This window comes from Narcine bancroftii, chromosome 9 (genome assembly GCF_036971445.1).
Source record: "Narcine bancroftii isolate sNarBan1 chromosome 9, sNarBan1.hap1, whole genome shotgun sequence".
Taxonomy (NCBI): domain Eukaryota; kingdom Metazoa; phylum Chordata; class Chondrichthyes; order Torpediniformes; family Narcinidae; genus Narcine; species Narcine bancroftii.
The window spans coordinates 101,712,493-101,726,055 of record NC_091477.1 but is presented as its reverse complement, the minus strand read 5'-3'; the positions used below and the strand labels follow the sequence as shown (position 1 = coordinate 101,726,055).

The 13,563-nt window shown below is 34.7% G+C and overlaps 1 protein-coding gene across 2 annotated transcripts in view; it reads left to right on the top strand.

The window, feature by feature from the left end:
• Nucleotides 1-12,784, top strand: part of LOC138742534 (COP9 signalosome complex subunit 7b-like) — a 40,120-nt gene extending 27,336 nt beyond the window's left edge. For both annotated transcript variants that reach the window (XM_069897073.1, XM_069897072.1), the window contains exons 4-7: nucleotides 7,080-7,168; nucleotides 9,240-9,442; nucleotides 10,176-10,281; nucleotides 12,114-12,784. In XM_069897073.1, the coding sequence (XP_069753174.1) occupies nucleotides 7,080-7,168; nucleotides 9,240-9,442; nucleotides 10,176-10,281; nucleotides 12,114-12,272 (557 nt within the window). In that variant the 3' untranslated portion in view covers nucleotides 12,273-12,784. The remainder of the gene's footprint in view (nucleotides 1-7,079; nucleotides 7,169-9,239; nucleotides 9,443-10,175; nucleotides 10,282-12,113) is intronic.
• Nucleotides 12,785-13,563: the final 779 nt, after the last annotated feature.

Here is a 13,563-nt window from a genome sequence, read left to right as displayed (position 1 = left end):
GTTTTATCATGTATCAGGTGTATAAGTCACCCCCCCCAAAAAAAAATTATGATGGCTGAGCTGTTGGGCATTGCCTGAGGGTGGTTGTTATCATGGAGCCTCAAGCAAAATGACAAAAGTATGAAGCAAGTTTCAAGTTAAAATCTATAGAAATGGCCAAGAAGTCCAGCAACAATGATACTGCAAGAAAATTTGAAATGTATGAGAAGTTGATATGAGCTTGGAGAAAGAAAGATAGTTTTAGAAAAATTACCAAAAAAGCAATGTTTGATGAGAAGAGGACCCTTTCATTAGCCAGGGTTGCAAAAAAAATCACGTCACAGCATGGGTGCACGAACATAATCATGTGAAATAAAATAAGAGCATTTGCACTGAAATGGGCAAAGTCGCACCCAGATGCAGTAACGATTTTGAAGCTACAGTGGGCTGGTGCAACTGTTTCATGAACTGGAAAAAGCTGGTATTGCATTAAAAAAATTGATCAGAAACTAACAAAAGATCTTGATCATAAAGTTATAAGTTTACACCATTTATTATACATAACTGGCAGAAACATCAGTTTGCATTGGACGAAACCCTCATAATTTTTGACATGATAGGCAAAAGAACAGTGGAATGTAAAGATGTGAAAACTGCAGTCCAGAAGTACAGCCCATGAAAGGACCAGGTTTACGGTGGTGTTATCGTGCATGGCTGATGGGACAAAGTTTTTTTTTAAAAAACCCAAGGTAATCTTCAAGTGCAAACTTAAACCTAAAATAAAATTCCCAGCAGGTATTTTTGTATCTGGCATACATTGTCCCCCCACCCCTAACATTTTTGAGGGATTCAAAACTTGACTTATTTGCCCAAATATATGGTATTAGTTAAAATTATTTGCCATTTTTATTCTTTGTTCTCTAATCTTACTCTCAAGATGTCCTGTACTTTGCTATGGTCTTCCTTTTTGTTTATCCATATTGCTGTTTGGTTTTGATACTGGTTGCCATTTTTCTCTTGTAACCAGGTTCCTTGCTCCGTGTAAATCATGAAAATCTGTAGACAGTGATTGAAGTAATAACCCAAAATTCTGGAGAAGCTCAGTAGTTCAAACTGGGTCCTTAATGTATTAGAAATACATAACTGACATTTTGGGCTTGAGCCCTTCAGCAAGGTATGAGAGTATCAGGATGGGATATTTGTCCATGGTCTTCTGTACTATTCCACTCTGACCACCCGCAGATTGGAGGAACAACACCTTATTTTTCGTCGAGGCACTATCCAGCGAGATGGCATTAACATTTAATTCTCTGCTTTCTGCTAAACTTGCTTGCCTCTTCTTTCCCTTCCCCCTTTCCTGTCTTTCCAGTTCTCCCCTCCCTTCCCCCTTACCCACTCAGTCATCCCTCCTTCACTTCATTGCTGCTGTACCCTCCCTCCTTTTTCCACCTATCATCTCCTGCCTTTGCCACCCCTCCCTCCCCTCCTACCATTTTGTTCGGATGCCTGCTGGTATTCTCTCCTACCTTGATGAAGGGCTCAAGGCCAAAGTGTCAGTTATGTATTTCTACTTTTGCTTCATAAAGGATGCTGTTTGACTTGCTGAGGTTCTCCAGCAATTTTTGTTTTTGTTTCTTGCACCTTGCTGAGTCAGGAAAATTCCCAATTTTCTGGCTTTTGCAACTTCTAATACTTTTTAATATTTTCCTTGATCATCCCTGTTAACTACAGATGGTTCACTTTTCTCATCGAGTTCCTCCTAACTGGGTTACATTCCACTGAATTTTTTGTAGTAGCAGAGGTTGATATTTAGGTAACTCACCCTTTGTCCTTTTCTTTAGCATATTTTCCCAGTTCATTCTGGATAATTTTTACTTTTTCCTTGGTAATTACACTTATTTAGACTAACCAAGTTAAACTGTGCCAGTTATTCTATCATGCTGTGAAGATGATTAGCAACAGGATTTTTTTTACTAAACCCACCTCCTCACACAAAACAGAATCTAAAATTGCTCATTCTTGGGGAGGTACTGCGACATTGCACTGAGAAGCAATCCTTATGTATTCCATTTCCAGTTCGATTTAATCAAATCAATATGCAGATGAAAGTTTCCCTTGATAATCAAAATCCCTTCTTGCATGCCATTTATGTGTTGTACTGCCTAGTGGCAACACTGAGACCTACTGGTCTCACCTAGATTTTTTTTCCCCCTCAGAATTTATTTTGTTTCATCCAAACCAATTTCACATCAACTGTATTGACATTAGGGGGGCGTGGCAAGATGGCGTAAGGATCAGACGTGCCTTCCAGTCCTCTCCTGACTCTATCTTATTGTTTTGTCTAGAAATGCCCGTTAAAATTCTTTAAAAGTTTAGATAATTTCAGTGCTGTTAATTTAACTTATGATGGTACAATTGGTGGAAAAGAGCAAAAAAAATGACAACAGATCATCAAAAAACTACATTTTCCAAAAGTTCAAGTTTTGGAGCCTACCTACAGGAAAGACACCGGGACTCAGCATGAAATGGATCGCAGGAGAGAGGTAGTGTTCGGATGTAGAGCTCTATATTACATCGGTAGAGCCTCCTAAAGAGGGCGCCAAACAGCCTTTAGAACAAAGAGTTACTCAAAGGCATTTGTCAACTGTAGAGATGGCGCTGCAAACTGCATCTCTTGAGATAGAAAAACCTATACAACTTGATGTACTGGGAGAACTTAATACATTATGGACTGGGGAAAACCCCGGCCAGCGTCCTCCAGTCATTGCTGGAGAGGCTGTGGCTGGGGTTTCCACACGCAGTCATACTACAAGGAAGGCAAACAGAATGAAGGAAGGAACAGAAGATTCTTTGGTTATGCAGAAGAAGCAGGAATTTGTTGAGCCAAAATCTCTTCCAATTGAAAAGATTTTTGTGAATCTTGAATCTAAATGATCTTATACAATGCAGGGATTATCCAAGATTATGACTGAACTTGGTACTAGGTGTAATACTCTGGTGAAAATACATTCTCAACAGATGGCTGAGTTTGGAGCTTTTAAGCTTGAAGTGAGAGATAAATTTAATTCGTGTGAAGAAGATATAGACGAAATACGGGATCAAGTTTTTGATGTGACCAAAATGGTCGAAGACTTATAAACTCAAAATAAAAATTTGGTTAAAAAGATTGATTATTTGGAAAACCAATCCAGACTAAACAATATAAAGATTATTGGTTTGCCGGAAGGTATGGAGGGACCAGACCCAAGAAAATTTTTTACTGAATGTTTTCCGCAGGTGCTGGGTCAAGAACATTTCCCGGAAGGTATAATACTGGAACGTGCTCACAGAGCCTTGCGTAGAAGACCTATTTCAGGTCAAAGTCCAAGACCTGTTTTGGTTCGTTGCTTGAATTATTACGATAGAGAAATTATTTTACGAGTGGCTATTAGAAATGCACAACAGAGAAAATCACCCTTGATGATTCAAAATAATCGAGTTTTCTTCTATGCGGATTTGAGTCAAGAAGTTATGTTCCAACGACGGGAATTCAATCCTGCTAAAGAGTTGTTGTGGAAGATAGGTTACAAGGCAACCTTTAGATATCCAGCTGTTTTGAAGGTTTTCCAAGATGGTTGCCAACCAAAGTTCTTTGATTCTCCAAAGGAAGCTATAGCATTTGCTCAAGAGCTGCCAATTACTCAGTTTCAACAGAGACATAGTCCGCCGCGATCTCTAAGGAGACAAGAGATGGAAGAAAAGAGTCGTGCTCCAAGAAGGAATGGTTGTAATGGTGACTCGGCAGTTGGAGCTTAAAAAAAAGGGATATTAAATAATGATGATGTTAGTTTAAGATGAAGTGAGAGTTGGGGGAGAGAACTGGATAGGCACTATTTCCTGAAAGTCATCTGCTACGTGTGACGTTATCTCACACCCATTTTTTTTGGGAGTTACCGCATTGCGCGGTTTAGACGGGAGGGGGTATTTTTAGCCTACCTGTTTCTTTTTTTCCTTTTTTTTTGTATTATTAGATTAAAGAGTGAAGGGTTTTTTTTTGTTTAAATATAAAAAAAAGCATAAGAAAGTATTTGATTGTTTAAAAAACTAAAAATTGATGTTTTTTTTGTAAAGTTTATTCAGTAGATAAAGAATATTTGAAATTTAAATGTGAATGGGATGGATAAGTTTTTTTTATATTTTTTCTTTAATTTTAAGGTGAAAGGAGTGGTAATTCTGGTGTATATTATTTTGCTATTTTAGTTATAGAACGAAGGGAATAATGGTGAAAGTTATAAATTGAATTGTACAATTCTTAATGAGGCTTGAATTTTATTTGTGGTTTATGCTCCATTTGTTGAAGATATAGATTTCGTTGTAGATGTGTTTTTATTATTAGGATATCTGAATTTTAACGTAATGATTGGGGATATTTAAATATGGTATTGGAGCTTTCATTGGATAACTATTCAAGAGTAAAAGAGAAAAATGGTGGAAGAGTACTAAAATTGAATTGTACATTGCTTAATGAGGTTTGAATTTTGTTTTAAGATGGTGGTTTATGTGACTAATATGATGATAGATGTGAAGTTATTTGATATTTGGTGAAGGTTTATCTCTATAGAGAAAGTTTTTTTTTCATTTTTTTCATGCTACAATTTTTTTAAAGAATTGATTATTTAAGAATTTTTGATAGATGTTACTAACTTTACTAATTTTTTATATTAAGTTTGAGTTAAATATATGTTTCATCTTAACTCCATTTGTTAAATATATGCATTTAAGTTTGATTTAAATATGTTTTTTAAGTCTGATATCTTAGTATTAATTACTTTTCTTTTTGTTAGTATTTTAATCGGTTATGCTTTTGTTCTTTTTTTGTAAGTGGGTTCTTTTTTCTCACATATTATTAACTTTATTCACTCTTTATTTTGGGGGGAAGGGGGGGTTGGACTAATTTGAGTTGGGTTATTAATGTGTAATAATTATTGGGGAGGGTATAGTTTATTTAGATTACTGATACTGTATTGTAATTTGATTATTCTTAATTTTTTTAAATGTAATCCTATATGTTATTCATGTTATAAAATCTTAAATAAAGTTTAAAAAAAAACTGTATTGACATTTACTGCTTACTGATACCTTCCTTTCCCTCTGATTATTTTTTTTTATAGAATGTCTACTCATGTACTTCTGTTCCTTTCCCATAAGGAGCTCATTCTTTTATTCTATTTCTTTCTCATGTTTTTGCTTTTCTTTGCTGTCCTTTCCTGTCTCTTGATTTTGTTGCTTTGCTGAAATTAGAGCCATTATATTTTTATTACCTGTTACTCAGCCAAAGGATTTTTCTTTTGCCCACCTGAGTCATTCCAATAGACAAAGGATTGCACATAGCCCACAAATTACCAGAATTCTCTAATTTTAGGTTGATAGACTTGTAACTTATTCAGCTATAATCTGAAATTTAAATGGAAGTAGAATAATTTTGGCCACAATTCAAATATTTGTTGAAATCATCATCTCCATTGTGGCAGCTTATTGCTGTAGTAGCTGCAGTAGTTGCAATATCCATAATCAATAACACTGAACAACAAATTTTTTCAGAAGGTTTGCTTCCTGAAATAAAATTGGGATTATGGCAGACAACTTCAATCTGAACACACAATTTTAGATTTGTTATATCATGTAGGAAGTTGGAGAAATATTAAATTAACTTCTATTGAATTTAGCATGTTTAATCACATAATGATGCTGACAAATTGCATTAGTTCAAGTGACCTAAAAATGTTTTGCCACTGATTTTCTTTTGTACTCAGCATCTGATGCCTCTCATGTCAGTGTCCAACAATAGTCAGCCAGCATTGATGGATTCCAGTTGCCCTGATGCCGCCTTTCCATGGTTGCAATGTCCTGGTGAAACCTTTCACCATGTTCGTAACTGACTGCTCCGAGATCAGCAGGGAAGGAGTCCAAGTGCGAATGCAGAAAATGAATTTTCAGATGGGTTGTACTTTGTGGTTTTGTAGGCTTGAAGTAGACTTAAAATATGACAGGAAATCACAAAAATAGGTTATATTTTTTAAAAAACGGTATGTGGAAGGAAATTTTTATGGTGATTTTTGTGATCAGCAGCCCAAAATCCACAAACTACACCCAAAAGTGTTCAGGAAGCAAATCTTTGTTGTCCTCTGTAATCAAGCCACTAAGAGTTTCCTTGTCATCATTCATGAGATGTGAGTATCTCTGGTAAGGCCTGCATTTCTTATTGATCTCTCTTATTAGTATTGAGTTGATAGCCCCAGGCCATTTCATGGAGCAGAAGAGTTGTACACTGTTGGCCTGGAATCTTTTATAGATCAGGGTGAGTAAGGAAAACAAGTTCCCTTTAAAGATGTTAATGAACAATTTTTTTTACACAATCCATTACTTTAATAGCCATTTCAGTATTGTATTACAAAATAAAATTTGCACCTGAATGGTAGGATTTGAACTCTTGGGTTATAGTCCATGTCCCTGAATTGTTAGTGAAGTAATTTAATCTCGGTTTATCATTCCTGTGACATGAACACCTTTTCTACTTGCCTGCTTTAATTCCATTGTGTGAAATGCTTAACTTCAAACTATTGTTCATTTTTTAGTTAATTTCACCTGTGTGAAAACATTGCTGAGTTTAATCATGCTTAAGAATTGCATCAGAAATTTTGATTTTTCCATTAGGAAATTAACCCAGATCATTTATGTAGTTTTATTTAAAAGCAAGTGTGAAATTGCACCTTCATTCTGATTCTGATTCTGCAGGTTGTAGGTTTCAGCATTCATGATCATCAGTTATATTTCCTATGGTCATTTTTCTATTAGTTGCTATGCAAATGTAATTAATTCACTGTTGAAAGTTGACTATGAACAATAGAGCATTTTTAATAGGAGTGTTTCTTTTTATTTACAATAACATAAATGTCTTTATTGATTTGAGTAATTAAATAGACTTTGGGGAATTTCTCAAATCCTGATCAAGGCACAAGTTCCTTTGGCAAAATGGTAATACACAATCAGATTTGAGCTATGTGTGATTCTTGCTTTAATTTAAAGGTTCTTTCTAGAATTACATATTTTCTGTTGTTTAGCAAATAAGGGGAATCTGCCTGAATTAACATTAGCTCAGAAGAACAAGCTGAAACATCTCACCATAGTAAGCTTGGCTGCAAGAATGAAGGTACCGGTACTTTAGATTTTGTTTGCACATACATGCTAGGTGTCCAGGATACATTGTCATAGAGTGATTTTTTAAAAATAATCTCAATTGTAGTTTTGTAGCCCAACTATTTTGTATGAGCTCAATTGAATTTGTGAATGTTGTTTACATAATCCTTTTTCATATTAAACATTGCCACCAATTATATTCAACTGTTGTTGTTGCAACAAGTAAATATAAGATGCGCAGAAACCCATAGCTAATTTTGATGAACATGGAAATATTTGAAATTATCTCATTGCTTACTGCTTGGTGGATCTTTGGCTGTTTTCATTGTCAAATATGTTGTACTTAACAGGCGACAGGTATTCTTTCATGCTTTAGAGAAGCATGCATTTTCTCGTCATTTTTATCTACACACAACCATTGTATTTTTGGGAGATCTTTTCAAAATAGTCTTTCAGCTGGTAAATAAGAAAGGTGACAATTTCTGTGAGCTTTTTAAAAATTATTGTTATCCTTCACTGAGATGTTGCATTGGAACAGTTGCATTGTTGCTTTTGTTTGTTAATTACTGTTTCAGTTTTTCAAAATAAAGAATGTTCCAGTGATACCTAGTAATGATGTGGATGCAAGATCATCATTTTGTCTCTTGGGTTTAGCTTTACATTCAAATTGAAGGGATTGAAAAATGTCCTTGGTTCCTGTCTTTTTTAGAAATTGAATTGGTTGAATTAAACAAAATTCATAATGGTAATGGTACAACATTTTAAGGTAGCTTCTGCACCATCAACTAATTCATGCCTACAAAATCTTTGGCGGGAAAAGTGAAAATTATTGTGTTATTACTTTTCTAAAATTGGGACTCTGGCACATTATTGGAAAGGAATAGAAAGTGCTTTAGTGGAAAGGTTAACGTTTAAAACATGTTGATTTAATAATACTGAAGCTGATTGTCTGAAATGCATTATGAACTAATAATCTTTTAAAACTGTGGCTTGGGAATGGAAAATTTTGTAATATCCTTGGACTTTTATTGAGTCATAAATAGAGTTTGAAGTTATTTATGTATGAACAAAAGTTGAAATAAACGATAATTCCAATTAAACCTGTTGCACCGTTCAATGAGATTACAGTTGAACTTCAAAAACAACTCTACTTTTTAATCCTGAACCCAGTTCCTTTAATTCCTTGGCAATAAAACAAAGATGTGTCTTGAATATATATTTTTTAAATGATCATGCTCATCCCTTGAGGCTAGGGATCTCCTTGCATTTACAACCTTCCTAATGAAGAAATGGCTTCTCAACTCAATTTGACTTTTTAGGTTGAGACAACTTTCTCTGAGTAAATGCTCTACTCGGGGTAAACAGCTCATTGTAACATTTTAATGAGATTGCCTTTCATTCTTCTAATCTCAAGAAATGACGGGGCCTGCTCAGACAAAGAATCAAATAAATGAAAATCACACACAATGTGCCAGATATATTATCTTTTGGATTATTTAAGAATATGAAATTAAATTTAATGTTTGAATGAGAATAATGGTAATAGTTTTGGAACAATAAATTTTTCTTCCAATAATTCTGAATTCACATTTTACTTCTTTTGTAGTTAATATTTCTAAAGGTCACTGCTGATTTAAAAATAACCATTTTTTTAAAAAATTTCAACTTGTTCACATGTTTTGTTAAAGTGGAGGAATTTTACTTAACCTCGCTGTTCAACGATTGTTTTCTCTAATTTCATTTTAGTTTGACCTCTTCAATGGAACTGCTCACATAACAATATTTTAATATAAGAGCAGCTCATATGCTTATTTTGTACCTGAGACTGCCATTTGTGTGGGTTTTTGTTTTGCATTTTGGTTTTTGAGAGCACTAATGATTACAATTTTTATATAGATTGCAATAGAAAAGCCATATATTGTTTCCAGCTTTGATTTGATGTTTTGCAAATATCCTCATTTATTGAATTTTGGATTTGATTGAAAAGCATTATTTTTGTCCATTCCATTGGGATAACAAGATCTGTATTTTAAAAATGCTCATTTTCAAGCAATTGCTAATAGCTACTTTTTAAAACTTTGCAGTGCATTCCATATTCTGTGCTTTTGAAAGACCTCGATATAAAAAATCTCAGAGAATTGGAGGATTTAATTATTGAAGCAATTTATACCGATATAATACAAGGCAAACTCGATCAGCGAAATCAGCTGCTTGAGATTGACTTTTGCATCGGCAGAGATCTGCAAAAGCAAGATATCAGCAACATTGTTAAAACTCTCCAGGAATGGCAAGTGTTTTTTTAAATTAATAATATTCTTTAATTGTGATTTTTTTTAAAAAAAATACTCTAGAACAATTGGAAAACCTCTAAGGATAAGTCTGTGTCTTTGTGATACATTCTTGCAATCATGAAGTTTGTTTCGCATGCCTGCTGATATTAGAAATGAGCGCACTAAGCTTAAACCATGGATTATTATGGTTCAAAACAAAATTAAGTATCTGATCAAGAGTCTGCAATTTTAATTTTTCCTTCCCAAAAATAAAATTGGATAAATGTACTCCCCTTCCTGATTATTTCAACTTATTTGTTTTTTTTATGGAAAAAGTAAATCAACTAAGGGCAATATCAGGTTTTTGTTCCAGTTAAAATTCATCTATTTAAAAATGGCATCATGAAGTATATATTCAACATTTATTATGTGTTAATTTCAAAAGTGTTGGACCAAGAGTAGAATTAAACCACGTATGCTTGATATGAACTTTTAGACCCTATCCTCAATCTAAGATGTATTACAAGAGGATTCAGTTTACCTAATGTATATTTGTGTTGTGTAGCTTTTACAGCCTTAAATTTGTTTTTTAATGCAATTTATGGGACTATAATTGCATTCTGTTCTCCAGATTAACACGAATAATTGAAAATGTATTTGTTAGTTATCGTAACCTTTTTTTAAAAAGCTTATGTCTGATGGCTTTGTGGATAAGGTCACTTTGCCATCAATTTTTCTGTTCCTTTACAGGTGTGATTGTTGTCAAGCAGTTCTGCTGGGGATTGAACAACAAGTCCTCCATGTAAATCAATACAAAGAGGGTCACACAAAAACTCAGCATCAAGTAGAAACTGAGGTGAGTTTTGGAGACAAACTGTAATAGGATTCTTCAATGCGTTAATTGTATGTTCACAGATCCTGTATAATTTAATGTGAAAGACTGATTCTGAACAGGAAATTTATAACAGACTGTATAACAGACAACTGTATCACATGCTTTCTGAAATCAAACTTGTAATAGTTTTGGTAACCATTAAATTTTTCTGTACAATTTTTGGAGATAAATTCCCTTAATTTAAGAAATGGTGCAGGCATCTACTTAGAAATGTATAGATAATAACCATAGAACAATTGCAGCACAAAAACAGGCCAACGTGGCCCTTCTAGTCCACGCCGAACACTTACTCCCACCTAACCCCACCAACCTACACTTAACCCGTAACCCTCTGTTCCTTTCCCATTGATATACATATCCAACTTCTCCTTAAATGCTAATATCGAGCTTGCCTCTGTCACTTCGTCTGGAAGCTCGTTTCACACACCCACCACTCTGAGAAAAGAAGTCCACACTCATGCTTTCTCTAAACTTTTTCCCCCAAACTCTCAACTTGTATCCTCTTGTTTGTATCTCCTCCTTAAAGGAAAAAGCCTCTTCATGTCAACTCTATCTGTACTCTAATCATTTTAAATTTTTTAAATGCCTCCATACAGCATGGTAACAGGCCCTTTCAACCCACAAGCCCCCATCGCCAAAATATGCCCATGTCACCAATTAATCCAGCCATTCCTGACCTTTTTTGACTTTGGCCCCCTTCAGACTATGCTCAAATTTTATGGGCCCCCCTTTCCTGTGAAGTAATCGAGGTTGGTTGGTTGGTTTCTTCTGTACTTCTCTCCACTGACTACACTTCTAAAAAAAAACACCAATATTTGTTATGTGAGAAGAAAAGAAAACTAAGCTTTCCTCTGAGCATAACAGTGGCTTCTGATTCCAGAATAGACAGATAAATGGGAAATCATTCTTATTGAACAAGTAGGAAAGGAAAAAAATACATGACCATGTGACAAAAATTTTTTTAAAAGATTCTTGTGCACAATGGTTTGTACACATTAGGGAACCTCGAGCATAAACTTGAGGATGTGAAAAATGAATAAAAATTACTTTAAAATCTTTGGAATGTGGAGGAAACCCACACAAACATGGGGAAAATATGCCGTGGTGGAAATGAATCTAGGTTGCTGGTACTGTATTAACATTGTGCTTACCACTACACTAACCATGCTGCCCTTTTAACAGTGCCTGCATTTTTAAAGTAATTGAATTGGTCTGACACCTTTCATGCCCCGATTATATAATAGAACACTGAATACTTTGTCTATTCGTGTTGAAACATGAAATGCTAGAACTACACAGATGGGGTGGGGGAGGGGGAGGGGGAGGGGAGAAAGAAACAGGGTTAATGTTTCAAAATGAAACATTATCCCTATTTCTCTCTCCATACCTGCTGTCTAACTTGCTGAGTATTTCCACCATTGTCTGTCTCTCCAATGTGGATCTCTCCTGGTAAAAATATCTTGATTTACTATAATTGAGGCTTTAATGGCTTAATAGATTGAGTATATTGAATTGAATATATTGTGATGTAGAAGGGTTATCAGAGATAAAGAACAGAAATTCACAGAGAGATGGTCAAAGTACAAAGATGCATCATTAACATAAATGGATAAACATTAAAAAGAGTATTATTGCATCTGACAATATGAAGATTATTGGTTCTAATATTAGGACCAAGTTGCACAAGGGACTGTTTTACTATAAAATTTGAACTAGTTTAAATGCTCCCTTGTTCAGATTGGTTCCTTGCCTCTCTGTGGGAATATTTGAAAATTATAATTTGTATTTTAAAGGTGGCAAATATAAAGAAGACCTTAAAAGCAACAGCTTCTACCTCTACTCAAGATCCTGATCAGCATCCCATGGATCGTGACACTCCACAACTCGTTGAACAACGCTCAACCGCAAAGAAATTATCAAAAGCTAAGAGTTTATCATCGAGTCGTCATTAGGATGGTGTTTTGGCAAGATTATTCAGTGCTTCTAAGAAATTTGAGAAGAAATGAAAATATAATGAACAGTGCAATGCTTCTCATAAACAACACTTGAAAAAGATTTAAATAACTTTTCCTGTGCATTTGAAATCTTTTTGTAATATATAGATTTTTTAGTAGGAATCTCAGGTGACTACTGAATCAGCTTTTCTTATTAAATGGGACTAGTTGCAAACTAACTTCTGAAGTGATGTGTATACAATAAAGCTTTGAGAATTATTCCCTTCAGTGAGTGAAAAGCCAAAATGGTATGGCTGTAGGCAGAATGACAGAAGGTGGTCTGCAGAGGTTAAAGAATTTCTAGAGTTGGTCAGTTCTGAAAAGATGTTCAGGGGAAATTAATAACGTGTTCTATAAAATACTTTTGCTCGCATCTCATGTGTGCAGTCTCAAACTAATGCACTTCAAAGAAGTATGATTGCTCAAAACCACATTAAGATTAATAAACAATATCAGGGTTCTTTATTTAATTGTGTCTTTGACAATACATGAATATTTCAAAAACTTACTTTGAATGGAACTTCTCAAACTAAAGTTGCTAACTTTAAAAACACAAGAATGCAATTTGAAGCATAAATTTATGAATAGGTAATCATACTAGTTTGATTCCAAAAATATGGTTGTTGTTTTCAATGCTTGCAAGTTCTCACCTTTTGAACAGAAGATTCTGTTTTCATGGAAAGAATAAGGGAGGACTGGTGTCCTTAATCAAGATGGATGGGTTTGTATTACATTGGTTCTATTTTTCTGCGGTCATTGATTCATCTGCAGCAGCCTTTCTTTATGGACTAACATTTGTTTATCTCCCCAACCAGCTATCTACTGCTGACACACCATTACTTATTTATATGTCCCTCCTTAATGACAACATCTAAATGTACAGGTTCACTTTCCACATGTAGCCAATATCATTCAGCTCTATATTACCCCTCTATAATCAGGTTATCCAACATGCAGCCCAGAAGAATTGAAGTTATCTCCAACAATGTTGGGTGCAACATAGAACAGGTCTTCAGCCTAATGTGTCTGTGCTGGTTATTAGACTGCTTTCTACGCTAATTTTATTTTCCAGCACTTGCCTGATAGGCTTCACATGTTTGTCTAAATACTGGAATGTTGAGGGTAATTATCTCACCTACCACCCATGCTCTCAGGACATGAATACTTCTGTAAAAGGAAATGTTTCTCACTGTCTCCCCCTCATAGTTTTATACATCTCAATCTTTCATTGCCATTCAGGGACATCAGC